A 14,538-nucleotide genomic window follows, 5' to 3' on the forward strand; every position below is an offset into this window, starting at 1 on the left:
TTATGAAGACGTTTATAGGTAAAAATGTGGCGGTTTTCGGTGCGCTTTGAGACAATATTTGTCATAGCTCGCCTATTTCTTGGAACATGTAAATGAAACATGGCAGTCTAGTACATTTTTAAATTCAGAATCTAGTCATGCTGTCAGATTTTTAATATCTGTCACACTTTTTGAGTTGCAAAGACATTAACAGGTAAAAAAGTGGCGTTCTTTACCGAATTACAAAGACTATCAGTCATATGTTCTCCCAAAGTCATGATATTTGAATAAAACTTGCAACATAAAAGGTTCCTCCTTGCCAAGCAATGCTCTGGATCAATTTGTCACAAAATTGTAAGTAGAGAGCTGGATTTATTAGTCTAATAAATCCAGTTCTCTACTAGTAAAACATGCATACTTTGTAATAGAAAATAAGATCGTCTCTGTGTATATCCATTGTGAGACAGTGTCCTATTGTGTGGTAGATTAAGATGCGTTCAGATAATATAGTTTACAAGTCATGGGAATATTTCGCATGTGTAGGCTACAACTCATACAATAAATGTAACATATTTACACCCCCTCCCTTTCTCTCTCTCTCTCTCTCTCTCACGCACACACTCACACATGCACGCGCGCACTCACGTACGCACGCGTGAACGGTAACAATGAATGTATAAACGAGACTATCTTCCCAGACTGGACTAAATAAGTACCATACCCTTTAATAACAATCTTAATGCCTCACTTTTCCAAACAGAGCACACAGGACGAGTCCAAGTGTGTGCTTTCCCAAAAGGGGGGAATAGGCTTTCATAACGCAAACACAATGCCATATACACCACTTCTCAAGATGTTTGCTTTTCTGTTTCTATTCTTCTGTCATGCAATCAAGCAAATAAAAATGACTACATCTATTGTATTGTGACTAAAATGCAACAAAAACGCAAGTTATCAAGGCCTCCGTTTAGTTTTCAAGTATCCTTCCCCCCCCCCCCCCCCCTCCTTTCCGGTTCACATAAGTGGGGCCTCGTTTGTAGCGCCCGAGGCGACCGATGGCTGATGACGTCACTCAGTGGAAATTTCCCAGCCGCCGGTCGTTCATCCAGCATGCGCAAATGGCAATGCCGCTTTTTCCCTTGGTTACTCACACATTTTTAAAGATTACGCGAAAACCGCTAAACACAGAAGCATGAAATTTTAAGGGAATAAAGAAAAATGGTGTACAACGTATCAGTCAGTTTGACAAATCACAGCTCCGAAAAATCTTCAAAGCGCACCACATCAACCACTTTCGCAAACGTTTTTGACTACTTCTTGGATGGGTACAATGTTGTCAAACTGCATACTACGAGATTGACCTCTTTTCTGATTGGCTGCCAAGTTTCATTCATATCATTCACGAGAAGCGGCGTGAGAGCGAGTTGAAGACAACAACCTTTGCGTTAGTGCGTCCCACGAAACACCCCCGCTGCGGGGGCCAAAAATGGGCAGAACAAATCGCGCTCGGTGGGCATTGCTATAATCATTATTGCGTCAAGTGATCGCAACCGCATAGTTAAAAGAGTTCAGTAGGCCTATTTTGGTGCTTTTTCGGTAGTTCCCACCCCCCTTATTGGAGCCTAGATCTACATCTAGAACTAGATCTATACGTTTGATGTGCGGCGAGCTAAGATATCAAACCTTACAACTGCAAAACACTAAATTACTGTAAACTTCAGGGGGGCATAACCCCCCACCATTTTTTATTTGGGCATGGGGGCCCCCCTGAAACCCCCGTGCTCTTGGGGCCAAAACCAGCGAATAACAATTGCGGGGTGGGAACTACCGAAAAAGCGCCCCTATTTTAAAGCCTATTAGATCTAGATAAAGACCACAGTAAAAGTAAGGTTGGTGTCTGGTGTATCAAGGAGTACAGTGAAATCCTGATATAACGAGAAGAATGGGACTGATACGAAATGTCCGTTATAGCAGGATTCTCGTTGAAAGGCATCCAGTAATAAATTTAAATCTTCCAAAGGAAATATGAAGTTTGCCTAATCTATGAGTTTGGTGTTCTGTTTCTTTTCGTTTTATATATATATCTCCTTTGATGATGGTTTTGTTCAACATGACCTCTAGGTCTTACTTGATCAAAAATAGAATCAGGTTTCTTTCTCTAGCGTTAGCGATGTTGACAGCTCGGAGTTGGGTATCAGAATGAAAGTTCTCTAGGCTAACTCGCCAGCTGTTTTCCCCCACCCCACCACACCCTGTGGTGCGTTCCCACGTCTGCTTGCCCGTGTCACACATTCGCTCCAAGATCCATCACAGCATTGTGACCTCTCCATCCCCGCATCGGAGAAGTGAGAGGCATGAGAGGCCTAGATAATCTAGACTCGCAGAATTTTACACTGTGTCTAGACTAGGCTGGCCTATCACGTGATGCGTTCTGCTTCACAATTGCTTGTCTGCGGGTGCCATACCCTCCCCACTCATTCGCTCCGGCCTTCATCGTTGGCACACATGGGCTCTCCCATTCTTTGTTTCGCTTGATCACAAACAAGTTTCTCAACTGGCGAGGTTTTACAAATATATAATATAATGTATTTAATTGGCCTACGTGCTGTGCACAGCAGCAGCAATCCGCTATAACCGACTCACGTGTTCGTCTGATTGCGCTATAGCAGTATTTTATTTACAAAGATAAAGAAGGGAAAAAACCCAGGGTTTTAGAATAACGTCTAGATTCTAGATCTTATCTCTAGATAGATCTAGATCTAGATCTAGATATCTAGAGATATAACAGACTTCTCATTATTGCAGGACTCGTTATAAGTGGACTCCACTGTATAATAATAGGCCACCTCTATTCTCACCCGGGGTGAGAATAGTGCAGGCAGGTCTTGTGGCTATTCTCACCCGGTGCGCGTGTCAACAAATTTTGCGTTCACCCTAAACCACAGAATTCTACACTGTGATAAGAGAAAAATTGTAGAATTCTGTGCTGTGAACAAACGTTCCATTACAACTGTACTTGTAGCCTACTAAAAGCGTACAATTTTGTCTGTGGGCAGTGGAGAGAGAGAGAGTGAGAGAGAGAAAGAGAGAGAACAAAACAAAATGGCGACCCGCGTAGTTCGGCTCGATTCGAAAAGTTAAATAGCCGTAGCATCTTTGTAGACAACCAAATTAATTTACTTTTGTGTTTTAACATCATTTTTTAACTTTGTTTTGGTCAATTTGATCGTCCACACCGATAGACAGTATTCAGAAAGAGACAGAGAGAGAGAGAAGAAGGGAGGAGTAGATCTTGCGAGAACTTCCGGGCGGGTGAGAATAGCCACTTTCATAATAATATAGAGATTCTAGCTTCTAAATATACCTAACTCTAATTTTGAACTATAATAATTATCTATCTAGATATCTAGATCTAGATGTAGATGTAGATCTAGAGATCTAGGTTACTCTAATCCAACTACACACACAGTGCTCGTCTGCTACCTCTACTTTCAAGACTTAAAATTTAAAAAGTAGGCCTACATTTATATACTATCCATCATGACCATGCCCACTCAACTAACCCCATTCATTCATGTCATCAAGGAATTAATAAGAGACATAAACCTAGATCTAGATCTAGATACGCATATATAGATCTAGATCTAGATCTATATATAAACATGGCCTTGACTGATAAACAGAGTGACGACCTAGCCTAGAATGACATAAATATTTTCAGATCAGCTCTGACTCTGCTGTGCCTGCCTCCTGGACTCCTGGACATTGGCCCACTGGCCATTGGGTTGATGAATCATTGACAGATTAAATTAACTTCTGAACTATCAAATTGCATACACCACTTTTTGAAAGAAACGCGTTGCCCGTGGATTCTTTTCTCAGTTACAAATTGACTGAACAAACTTACCAAACTCACAACCGAAACACAACACACTCACTAGAGTGAGTTGTCGAACCTCTCAAGATTCTATCAACTCTTTTACGAATGAGGTTGACAACTGCTCCAAGAGAGTTGAAAAATTATTTTACGATTACAAATTGCTTCAAAGGTTCGATACTATGGCTATGGGGCGGGAACGATACCAAAGAGTCTACATAACAAGAGGGGCCACTCCTCTCTTTGAGCCAATTAAAAAAGTGTCCTCAAAATTCGATGGCGCTCTCTTCGCAAATGCGCACCCTTTGCGAATAGAGTTACCCAACTTGAGTTTAAAAAATCAAAGTGAAACGAGCAAGTTTTTTAATACATTTCGAAGAACGCTTTTTTTTAATGGTTACGCTGACAAAAAATCTGTTCCAGAGGAAGGGGTGATTGTTTTCTTCGTTTAATTTGACTTTAGAATGAAAGGCGAGAGGTCATTAGGCCAAAAATATTTTTAAAAACCAAAAACTCCGCACTGAACGAACCCGAACTGCTGATGAACAACAGTCGATCTGCGCACGCAAGGAGGTGCTATTCCTATTCTTCTACTGGAAAAACGAAAGAGAGCTTCAAAACAGACTGCAGCGCCATCTGAAGCAAAGAGCGGACTTCCGGCGGACACTTTTTTGGCTGAGTGGACCATCTTGTTATATACTATCTTTGACGATACTATAGGCCTGTTCCTGACGGTCAGAGACGGTTACTCGGTTAGTATAAAAATAAAAGCAAAGATAGTATCTTTGGTATAAATATACTATAAGAACGTGGCCTGTTCATCTTTGCTGTTCCAGAGGTAGGCTAGTTTAGGCCTAGTCACAGAATTCTAAGCGTAGAATTCTGTGGGCCTAGTGAAGAATCTTTCGTTCCAGCAGGCTATTCTAAGAATAACCTGCTCCCTCCCGAGGTGTGCGCGAACAGCTTTCGTTGAGGAGGAACATTGTATTTTTTTTTTAAAAACTTGCAAAAAATAATAGCAAAACAACCCTCTTGATTAAAAAACTATAAACAAACACGGAGAGAATATAGAGGTTTGCCAAAAAACAACAACACTATATTCTTAATGAGAACTTGCACCATTGTATACAGGCTTCTTTTTTTTTTTTTAGAGCATAATCCAAACAGAAAAGATTGGCGAACGATGATACGAGGTTGAATTGGTGAGGAAATTGCCTCCACTGATAACCTAAAATAAGTGTAGTCTAGCCTGCCCCGTCCAAACAGTGCCCCTGCCGGTCAATATCAGTCATATGAAGGAAATTTCAAAACTGAGTTGACCTTTTTTTTTAAAAACTATCAAGTAAATGACCATATTTGACGAAAATACAGAACTTTTAATTGTTTGAGGTGAGGAAACACGAAAAGGAGACAGAAAATGGCCTTCGAAGTTGAGCAACGTGTTTCCTTAGCAATGGGGGTCTTAGAATTGAGATAGAGACTTGAAATTTAGCAGTTAATTTGGCAATGCAACTGCAAGGTAACATACAGACGTAGAAAACTATTCATTCGTAGAGAAAAAAATTAATTATGGGCAAACAACATTTTCACGAGAATGGACTTCACATCAAAAGCAACAAAATATTAGCATTATACTAGGTATCAGATACTAAATGTTCAAAGTAGCTGAATGTCAAACTCATTTGTTTCATATGGAACGGCCTGTGTCTCCTGAGAATTTTGGTACCATACTTTTACCTCTCAGTCAATGTTTAAGAGAATGGCAGCTGTTTCAATTTAACATAATAATCAAATATTGCTGAAGTCACTAACTGGCTGCAACCCCATGTTTTACAGATAATAAAAGAGTACCAAGTGTACCAAACATATCTACATTAACAAAGAAATGAAGCTTAATTTTTTCAGACTGTGAGATCATCACAAATCAGTATTAAATTTGTATTGCCTCAAACACGATGATCTGTCTTATTTCAATTATAATAAACATGTACCGAGCTTGTCTCGGCCGGTGCCGTACCAGCCATCGCGGCGAGCGAGTCGACTCTATACTGTAGTGTACTGAGTGCTCCCGGTAGTTTCGCAGAAGGTGAAGGATTCATCATGCCAAATAATTCCAAGTCGATGACTTTATTCTAATGGCAAAAGAACTGTTTCTTCTATTGGTACCCTTTTTTAGCGGTATTTTCAACTTTTCGTGTTAAAAATGTTCTTTAAAAACTTAGACGCTTTTTTCAAGGTTTCTATCCAAACGCCAAGGCCAAAAATTAATAACCATACGGGAAACCACGCTTATTAAAGATGTATAGTTCCCCGCCAATGAAAAGACGGTATTTAATCATCAATCTTTGTGCAAAGCATTCGAATGCATGGGTGTCAATTTTGAACCGGCCCGCCTCGTATTCCTACCGCGAGGGGCTTTCCTTTCCGCGGCGATTCTCCAACTCATACTCGGATTATAATGTACAAACTTACACCATTGTAACGAAGGCTGAACTTTTTCAAAGTGTTCAGCTTTTGGTGTTTATAGCAAAAGAGCAAAGAAACAGATCTGAATTACCCCCATTTTACCGAAACCACACGCCCGAAAGGCCGCGAGTGGACGTGCCGTGTTTGCGCTACCTAATTATACGTTTGCAATAGCATCATAAACATACGAGAGCACACACACACACACACAAACACACACACACACACACACACACACACACACACACACACACGCACAGACACACACATACAAACACACCAACACATGCCATGCACATAGACCGCCTCGCTGACCTCTTGGTAAGGAGTCCGCTCTGAGAGATCGAGAGGAAGGTTAATTAATCTTTTAAAAGCACTAAAACACAATAAAAACAACGAATTTTTAAAGTCAACCCAAGTGTAAAACTGAAAGATCAAGAGAGGATAACAGCTAACAGGGCACACCCACAGTCAGCTGTTTAGGTAAACGAGCTTGAAGTCAGCTAGAAGTTACAGTTTTTACTCCGTTTTACCAATCAGAGTTGTCTATATTTCATACCATTCATGCTCGAAAAGGGGTCAAAATCTTTAAAAAAGTTGCGAATGAAGAACATTGAAGCAAAGATACTCCAATGTGGAGTATACTTTGTTGAAGCGAAGGTGGCCGGTAATGGTTCTCAAAATAATCTCACAGCTTCACACTTGCAGAGTCCAAATTCCTTTATCTCGTCACCCAGGATCACAACAAACCACACATGCCTCCAAAATAAATCAAAATAAAATATTTATAGTTGATTAAAGCTGTTTATTTTCATCTCATATATGAAGCAGAAGACATCAGACTTTCAATATACCCCCCCCCCCCCCCCAAAAAAAAAAAAAAAAAAAAATTCCATGGAAAGTCAATTTTGCCTTTCGAGCCTAGATCTAGCTGATAATAGAACAATGCGTCTTATGACTGATATTGACCGGGACAGTCTTTTCAAATGCTTACAAGAAGTAATTTAAGATTGTAACATGTAACATCTGTCTCTTAATTATTATAATTTTAAAAGATTATTTTGTTTTTAATCATAGGCTATATATCGCAGCATTTCCAAGTCTTGACGATATTATTATTGCCAGCTGAAAATGACAAATTTTGTACAAAACACAGAATTCTACACTTAAGTGTAGAATTCTGTGGTATAAAATAAACGAAATACGGTCGTGTAATTGTGCCTATCACAGTGCAGTCAAATAATTAAGACAAAATGATACAAACTGCTGTCCAAAGTACAAAACAATGAGTGACAATATCATCCACCCGTTAAATAGATATTTACGAAAAAGTTGCAACACGAATTTTTGACCGCACTACTATAAGACCTATATTGGGGTGGAGGTTGTGAAGAATCATCTATTGTGTCTAGGATTTGAAAAATGTAATAAAAAGAATTAAACTGATGGGAAAAAAATATCGACGAGGATGGGATTCGAACCCACGCGGGGAGACCCCAATGGATTAGCAGTCCATCGCCTTAACCACTCGGCCACCTCGTCTTGCATGACAACGCGAACTGATAATATATAATGTAAGTATACTGTAATTGTACTTCTTTTGATCAAATGTTCGTTGTTTCAGATCATTTTGTTGCTATAATAATGTCAGCATTTCATTATATATATGATCTGATTTTATTTTCTATTCAGAGCTCTCACTTTTGTCATTTTCATCTTACGGTTTTTCTTTTCGTGTCATAGACATGTTTTTGAAAAGTTGACTTCCGTTTGAGTCGTTGTCAGGGACGCATTTGCATCCTCGAACTCGGAAGTGAAGTCTCTCAACTTGTTTGTGAAGCCCTCGGCCGAGCTCGAGTCAAATATACAATATTTTGAACGATGGCAGACGAAAGTAAGGGCTTATTTCTACTCTTTTGATAAGTCAATTAAAAGTAATCCTAGGAAAGAAATCTCATTAGACGTTGAAAGTTGATGACGATCTTGCTTTTACTTTTAATTCTGGGTTCAGAGTCAGACTGAGTTGTAACTGTGCTGTCCTGTGTGGGCTTTGAGAACGACATTGTATGATGGCATGAATAAACAACAAAATTTAAGAGGATTTGACTGAGTAAAGAAGTGAATATATGACATCTAGTGGCACCAACCAGCCTTCCAAAACAGTATTAATTACTTTACTTTACATTACAATTAGATTTAGTTCTGGGTTCAGAGTCAGACCAGGGTAGCTCAACTGAGTTGTTTCTGTGCTGTCCTGTGTGGGCTTTATAAATAACAAATCTAAGAGGATTAGACTTAGTAAAGAAGTGAATATATGACATCTAGTGGCGCCAATTACCAGCCTTCCAAAACAGTATTAATTAATTACTTTACATTACAATTGTGATCTAGATCTAGTCTTGATCTAGATCTATATTGTTCATGCATCTATCATCTAAATTGATCTTAGAATGAGTGGACCTACATGATGTATGTGGCCTATATATTATATATTTTTTTTACAAGTTCTCCCATTCAAATTATAATAATTAGCCTACAACCATTTGAAAAACCCTTTTCATATGAGTTTTGAATCCATTTTTTGAACTGAGTAAGAATTGAGAAAATGATTTTCTCAGAGCAGAAAAACCCCTCTAGATACTAACAAGTAGATCTAGTTCGCCTTGTTCACATGTCTGTGATTTGCTTAATAAAGAAAGATCATTTTTTCATGATCACCATGCCTAAATCATCAAGACTAAAATGTACAGGGGTCAAAAACAGGGATAACTCAAACTTGTCTCGTATTATAGGTTGGAGTTATCATGGGCCTAATTTTAATAGAACATATTATGTTACTTTCATTAATTGTAATTTTCGATCAGAGCACTCCATATTATAATTGATTGTTCTGATGTTGTACATGTGCCTTAAAAGTTCAAAGACAGAGCAATTAAGACAGAGACTGGCCATGATTTTTGCTATGATTTCAAATCACAGTATCACCGTAGGAAAAGTTTTCTTGTTTTTAATATTTTGGTTTGAGGAATATTTGAAAATGATGTTTTTAAAATAGCACAGACTATATAGAGAGAACAAATTGGGTGCAATTCTTAGTTTTGAATCATGCATGTTTTCTTCGCTTTCTCTTTCACTGTAATCAGAATCCTTTACATACATTTTTCATACATGTACCTACTCTCTGTTTTGGCTCAACACCTGTATACATTTATCATCACTTAATTGTTGTGGTCACCTTGCCAACATTAGAATTCCGAGAAACTATTTCCTAGCTCCCTTACCATTACCACTTTAAATTGGCAGGTTTATTGCTAAAGTGAAGCTTTGGTACAAACATTTCCATTTGTACAGATTGTACGAAAATTGGCTTTTGCAAAGAGGAGAAAAATTACAAAAAGACAGGAATGGCAGGAAAGACATATATTTATAAAAATGCCTTGGGGGGAGGGGGCGGTGAGTGCTTTACAGCAATCGCGACTGCATTAGATCATGCGCACTGGATACATTAGCCTTATCAGTTTGGTAGGAATTAATTTTGAATTTTGCTAGGTGGTGGTCAAAGACTGCTCTAATCAATTTTTGAACCATTAAAGAATTTTTAATGGGGGCAACTTGCACATGGGACCTCCAAGATTTTTTAGCCCATATCTGAGAAGGCTAGGTGATAGATCTTACCCACCCTAAGATCAGGAGTGTGGATGAAAGACAGCAGTAAAAAAAAGCCCAAGGAGTAACTGTAGAAATGCTGCAGAAAGAGTCAGGAGCCCAGAGGAGGGGGCAAAGTTGGGGGGGGGGGGCAGAAAGTGGAGACGAAAGCAGATAACAAAACAAAGTTAGAGAGCTGGAAAGGAGGTGAAATGAGATGATTTTAGAGAAAAGAAAATTTTAGAATACAGTTTTTAGAGGTTATTATGAATCCAAGAAGGCTGTTACTCTTTCTGCTTTGTGAAGGTGAGCAGAATTCATTATTCAGTAGCAATACCATTACCACTGACACTGTTCTTTAAGTGTTCCTGATACTGTAAGAGTATAACAACCATACTTATGTGATGGGAAGATTAGTGTTGTTCTTGATTTTATAGTGTTAACCATGCTTGGTGCTGATGAAGTTTTTCATCTGTTTTCGGTGCTTAGCAACATGCATAGATAGGGAATTATAGTCAGCCATTCAAAAACCTTTCGCTCATTATGTCCTTTTCTTGATCTATATCATATTTTAGAGAGAATTTAACTATTTATAAATACTTTCTTTTATTTGTAGCCACACCTCGACCACCCACCAAAAAGGAGCCTGAAGTTTTGACAGACTCCAGCCTGCTTCTCCTAGCAAACGGTGTGGGCAGACAAGATCTGAAGGGTGTTGAATTGGCGATGTATTTGAACATTCCTACAACAACAATTGTCAGGTGCATTGGTGATGTCACAGAATCTTCCCTCACTGCTGAAGGCTCTGAGAATGACCGCATGGCTGTTGCGGCAAAATGTGTGCTTCTATGGAAGGAAATGACCAAAGACAATAAAACGAGAGAGCGTGTAAAAAGCTTAGAAAAAGCACTCAGAGAAATCGGAAAAGGTGATGTTGCCGACACTTTTATGGAGCGTCACAGCAATAACCAGGAGCTGTCTAATGATATCTTTGCTTAGAGCAAACTTTTGTTGCAGTGTTTCTCTTGTATATTTTTTTTTCTTTTGCAGACAAAGGGTAGGATGATTGCTTTAATGTACATGTGTTCATGTGAAAAGGTTTCGATGCCTTGTTCTTGGTAGTATTTTACTATCCTTCATGTTAAGCATGGTGTTGCCTTCATTTCTCTTTAAGTACCAAAGTCTGAGAAGTATGTTATGATATTAACAAACTCAATAGCATTCGCATTAAATGTACATGTTTTTAGTGTTTAAGGAATCTCCAAATTTTCACAATAAAACATCAAGCAAACCAAAATGTAATATCATGAAACTTCAGTACTTATTTTTTATAGAGTATTTTATCAGTGTGTTTTACCTTGCTACATAAGCATTATTGAGCATATAAAATCATCTTCTAGTATTTTTCTGTACATAATACATTTGAGTATGTTAAAAATATTTATAATAAAATTTTGAGATAATGTACTGCGTTAAGATTCACTAATTTCTTCAGTTCTTTCTTCAGTTTTTTTAAAATTACATTTTTTAGTAAGAGTTTTACTGTGCTCGCAACTGCATGGTCATATGAGCGTGTGGGACACATTAAACATTTTCAGTAGGTAGGAAATTTTGAATTTTGCCCGGGTGGCGGCTGAAGCCTACTCTTATCCATTTTGGACCACCAAGGGATCTTTAACGTTCACAACTTGCACACGGGACCTCCTAGACTTTTCGTCCTTGTCCGAGAAGACTAGGTGTAGATCTTTCCTACCAGAAGATCAGGGGTGTGGCTGAAAGACAGCAGAAAGGAGCCAAGGAGTAGCAGTAGAAAGGCTGTAAAAAGAGATAGTATCCCAGAGAAGGGGGCAAAGGGCGTGAGGGGAAGGGGGCAGAAAGTGGGAACGAAAGCAGACAACAATTGTTGCTAGAACAGGAAAGGAGGTGAAAGGAGACAATTTTAGAGAACAAAAATTTCTGTTGCTATCTGGATTCAAATCTGAGAGGCGAAGACCTTAACTTTTGGCCTTGAGAGCCCCCTCTTACTTAAGAGAGTGTGAAACTGTCAACAGAGATATGAAAAAGGACAGCAGAATTGAATCACTGTAATATATTGCTGCTGTTTCATCCATACACTCATACTGTAAATTTTGCAGTCATCGTCCTTTTTCAGTGTATGCTTCAATTTAAGGACTCGCCTAGCATCCTATAGGTCTGGGGAAAATGATGAAATGGTATTGGTTTAACATCCCTATCAACACTATTAAGTTATTTAAGAGGCGGACCTCTGAGTTTAATGTCTCTCTCCGAACAGACCGAGCCAAATGGGAAATTCTTGTAAAGTGCTTTTCCCAAGGACACAATGTCGGACCGAGCTGAGGCTCAAACCTTCGAACCATGTAGGTCTAGTATTGGATAAATTATTCTATCTGTATTTAAAGGGTCTGAGTGAAGAGTATCATTGAACAGAAATCTGTTTAGAATGACATCTTCGTTTCTTATGGCATACTATATTTTTCTTACTCAGCCTGGGTTGGTCATGACAGGCACGTTCAAATCAGACTGGCTTTGAACAAATTAATTTGTTTTGATGATAAAACTTACTCATGATGCACACTTTAAAAAAGCACATGTACATAAAATACTACTGAAAGAGTGACTTGATTTTTTAAAACATGTCCACGGACAAAATTAATCCGCGGCTCAGAGAAAATTTAGGAAGCAGGCTGCAACAACACTGCCTGTAACTTAAGAGACAATGCAGGTTGAGCAGGATACACCATCCATGAAGAAAGGCAAAAACTTTATATAATTTCTTGTTCTTCATGTGGAAATAGAACTCACATCTTTTGTATGTATGGCAAAGAGCCAAACCTGTACATGTCACAGATCACAGCCTGCTGTTCTTTAAAAGAGGAACCCTAATTTATCATCGGTTTTGATAGAACCTAGCCGAGAGATGTGAATGGAGAGCCTTGAAAAATCAAATAAGTGAAGTCCAAGAATGGCCCAGTAGACATTTGAGCCTGGGTCATTCGCACAACTGAGCAGCATGAAAGTTGAAAGTACCACTCAAGCTACAAGCAGGTTATTTTTGTGAGTCAAGAAGCCATTTTGTCTGCTTTATTTTTGGATGTCAAGTTTCATAGTGTCTGTTTTTTCCCCCAGCCCAGATCGACCAGTTTTAAGGGGAAATAGTAATTTAAGTAGTCCTTAAGTACTGGAATTGCCATTCTTCTCTATCTTAAAAAAAAGGAGACACTTAAAAGGTTCAACTATTTACCTTTCACCCTGACTGGAGGCAACAGTTTATGGTACAGAACTCTGAGCCAGTAGCTTGTGACAACACATCTTGTTGAAATGCTTATTTCCATTTGATAAAGCAGTCCTATTAATGATTTGATACAGAAATTCTGAAAACTAAGTTTGGAAGCAAAATTAGCAATACAATGGTCCAAAACATGTTTTTCAGACCACAGTTATTAAAACAATGTCCTGACAAGAGTCACCCCTGCCTGATTATTGGCCATATGGAGGGCTTCATTGCTTATAACTTGCAGAACAGAGACCTCTGATCGAAAGACTGAATGAGGAAAGTCATAGGTACAGTAGTGAGTAGCTCAGATTGTTCTCATAAATCCAGGAAAAACATTAATGTCAAGAGCTGATGTTGGACGTACACGTTTAGACACTGTCTCAAATATAGCAAAGGGTGGATGATATAAATAATGACTGACCAGCCACTGAAAATAAGATCACGTCAAACAGTTTTACTGATCAGTAAGATCAATTTATTAATTTAACAAGAATGAAAAAAATTTACATGAAATTCAATTATTACAATTACAATGCTGTCAATTCTGCAAAAGTCGATTCTTGTCATCAATAGTATGAAATAGTGACAAAGATTTTCTGGCACCTTTGAAATATGTTTACTAAGGTACAATAAAAAACTGGGTGGGTAACACTGCATTCTCCAACCATGACAAAGCCAGATTGTTAAATAATACATTATTCTAATACTTTAAAAACAGTATTTAAGACCCAAGTGAATACATGTCTACGACATAAAAAATATAAATCATCATTAAAGCGGGATGCCACAAAGTTCAAGCCAATATGTCTAACCCCCTCTCCAAGAAAAAAGGTACATAAAGCAAGACAAAGTATGAAAAAAGTTCAACAGCTGAGGTATCCAAAACTTTCACAGGACTTTCAGAACTCCAGAAATCTTAAAAGGAAAATAGCACCTCTAACAAAGTCTATTCTTCCCGTGATGCTCTTTAGAACAGTGGCACTTTCCTTAACAAATCATGATTAATCTATGAGGAGTAATGAAAAATTTACTTTTGTGTAAATATTGACTGCTTAGTGTAAGACTTCACCATATGCCATTTTGAAAAGTGACGTATGACGTAGTCTTGCACTGAGCAATCGATATGGTGTACAAATGAGCCAATTGCATATTTATGCTCAGAATAATTCAGACAAATAATATAATAAACAATGGTCTCTGCCAAAGACCTGCCTTCATAGTGAAATACCAGGAGACCAAACAAGTAGGATTTAAAAGAATTACGGATAGAGGCCTC

The 14,538-nt window shown here is 38.4% G+C and overlaps 1 protein-coding gene and 1 non-coding gene across 2 annotated transcripts; one reads left to right on the top strand and one right to left on the bottom strand.

Annotated features, from left to right (window-relative positions):
- Positions 1–7,782: 7,782 nt before the first annotated feature.
- On the bottom strand, positions 7,783–7,864 carry TRNAS-GCU. Its single transcript has one exon. It is a non-coding gene; the product is annotated as a tRNA-Ser (tRNA).
- Positions 7,865–8,102: 238 nt separating this feature from the next.
- Positions 8,103–11,439, top strand: LOC101849360. The gene is made up of 2 exons (XM_005094106.3): positions 8,103–8,216; positions 10,584–11,439. Exons 1-2 carry the CDS (start codon positions 8,204–8,206, stop codon positions 10,964–10,966), a joined length of 396 nt encoding a protein of 131 aa, XP_005094163.1. The 5' UTR covers positions 8,103–8,203; the 3' UTR covers positions 10,967–11,439.
- The last annotated feature ends 3,099 nt before the right edge of the window (positions 11,440–14,538 follow it).

Source organism: Aplysia californica, unplaced genomic scaffold, assembly GCF_000002075.1.
Source record: "Aplysia californica isolate F4 #8 unplaced genomic scaffold, AplCal3.0 scaffold00075, whole genome shotgun sequence".
In the NCBI taxonomy this organism is placed as follows: domain Eukaryota; kingdom Metazoa; phylum Mollusca; class Gastropoda; order Aplysiida; family Aplysiidae; genus Aplysia; species Aplysia californica.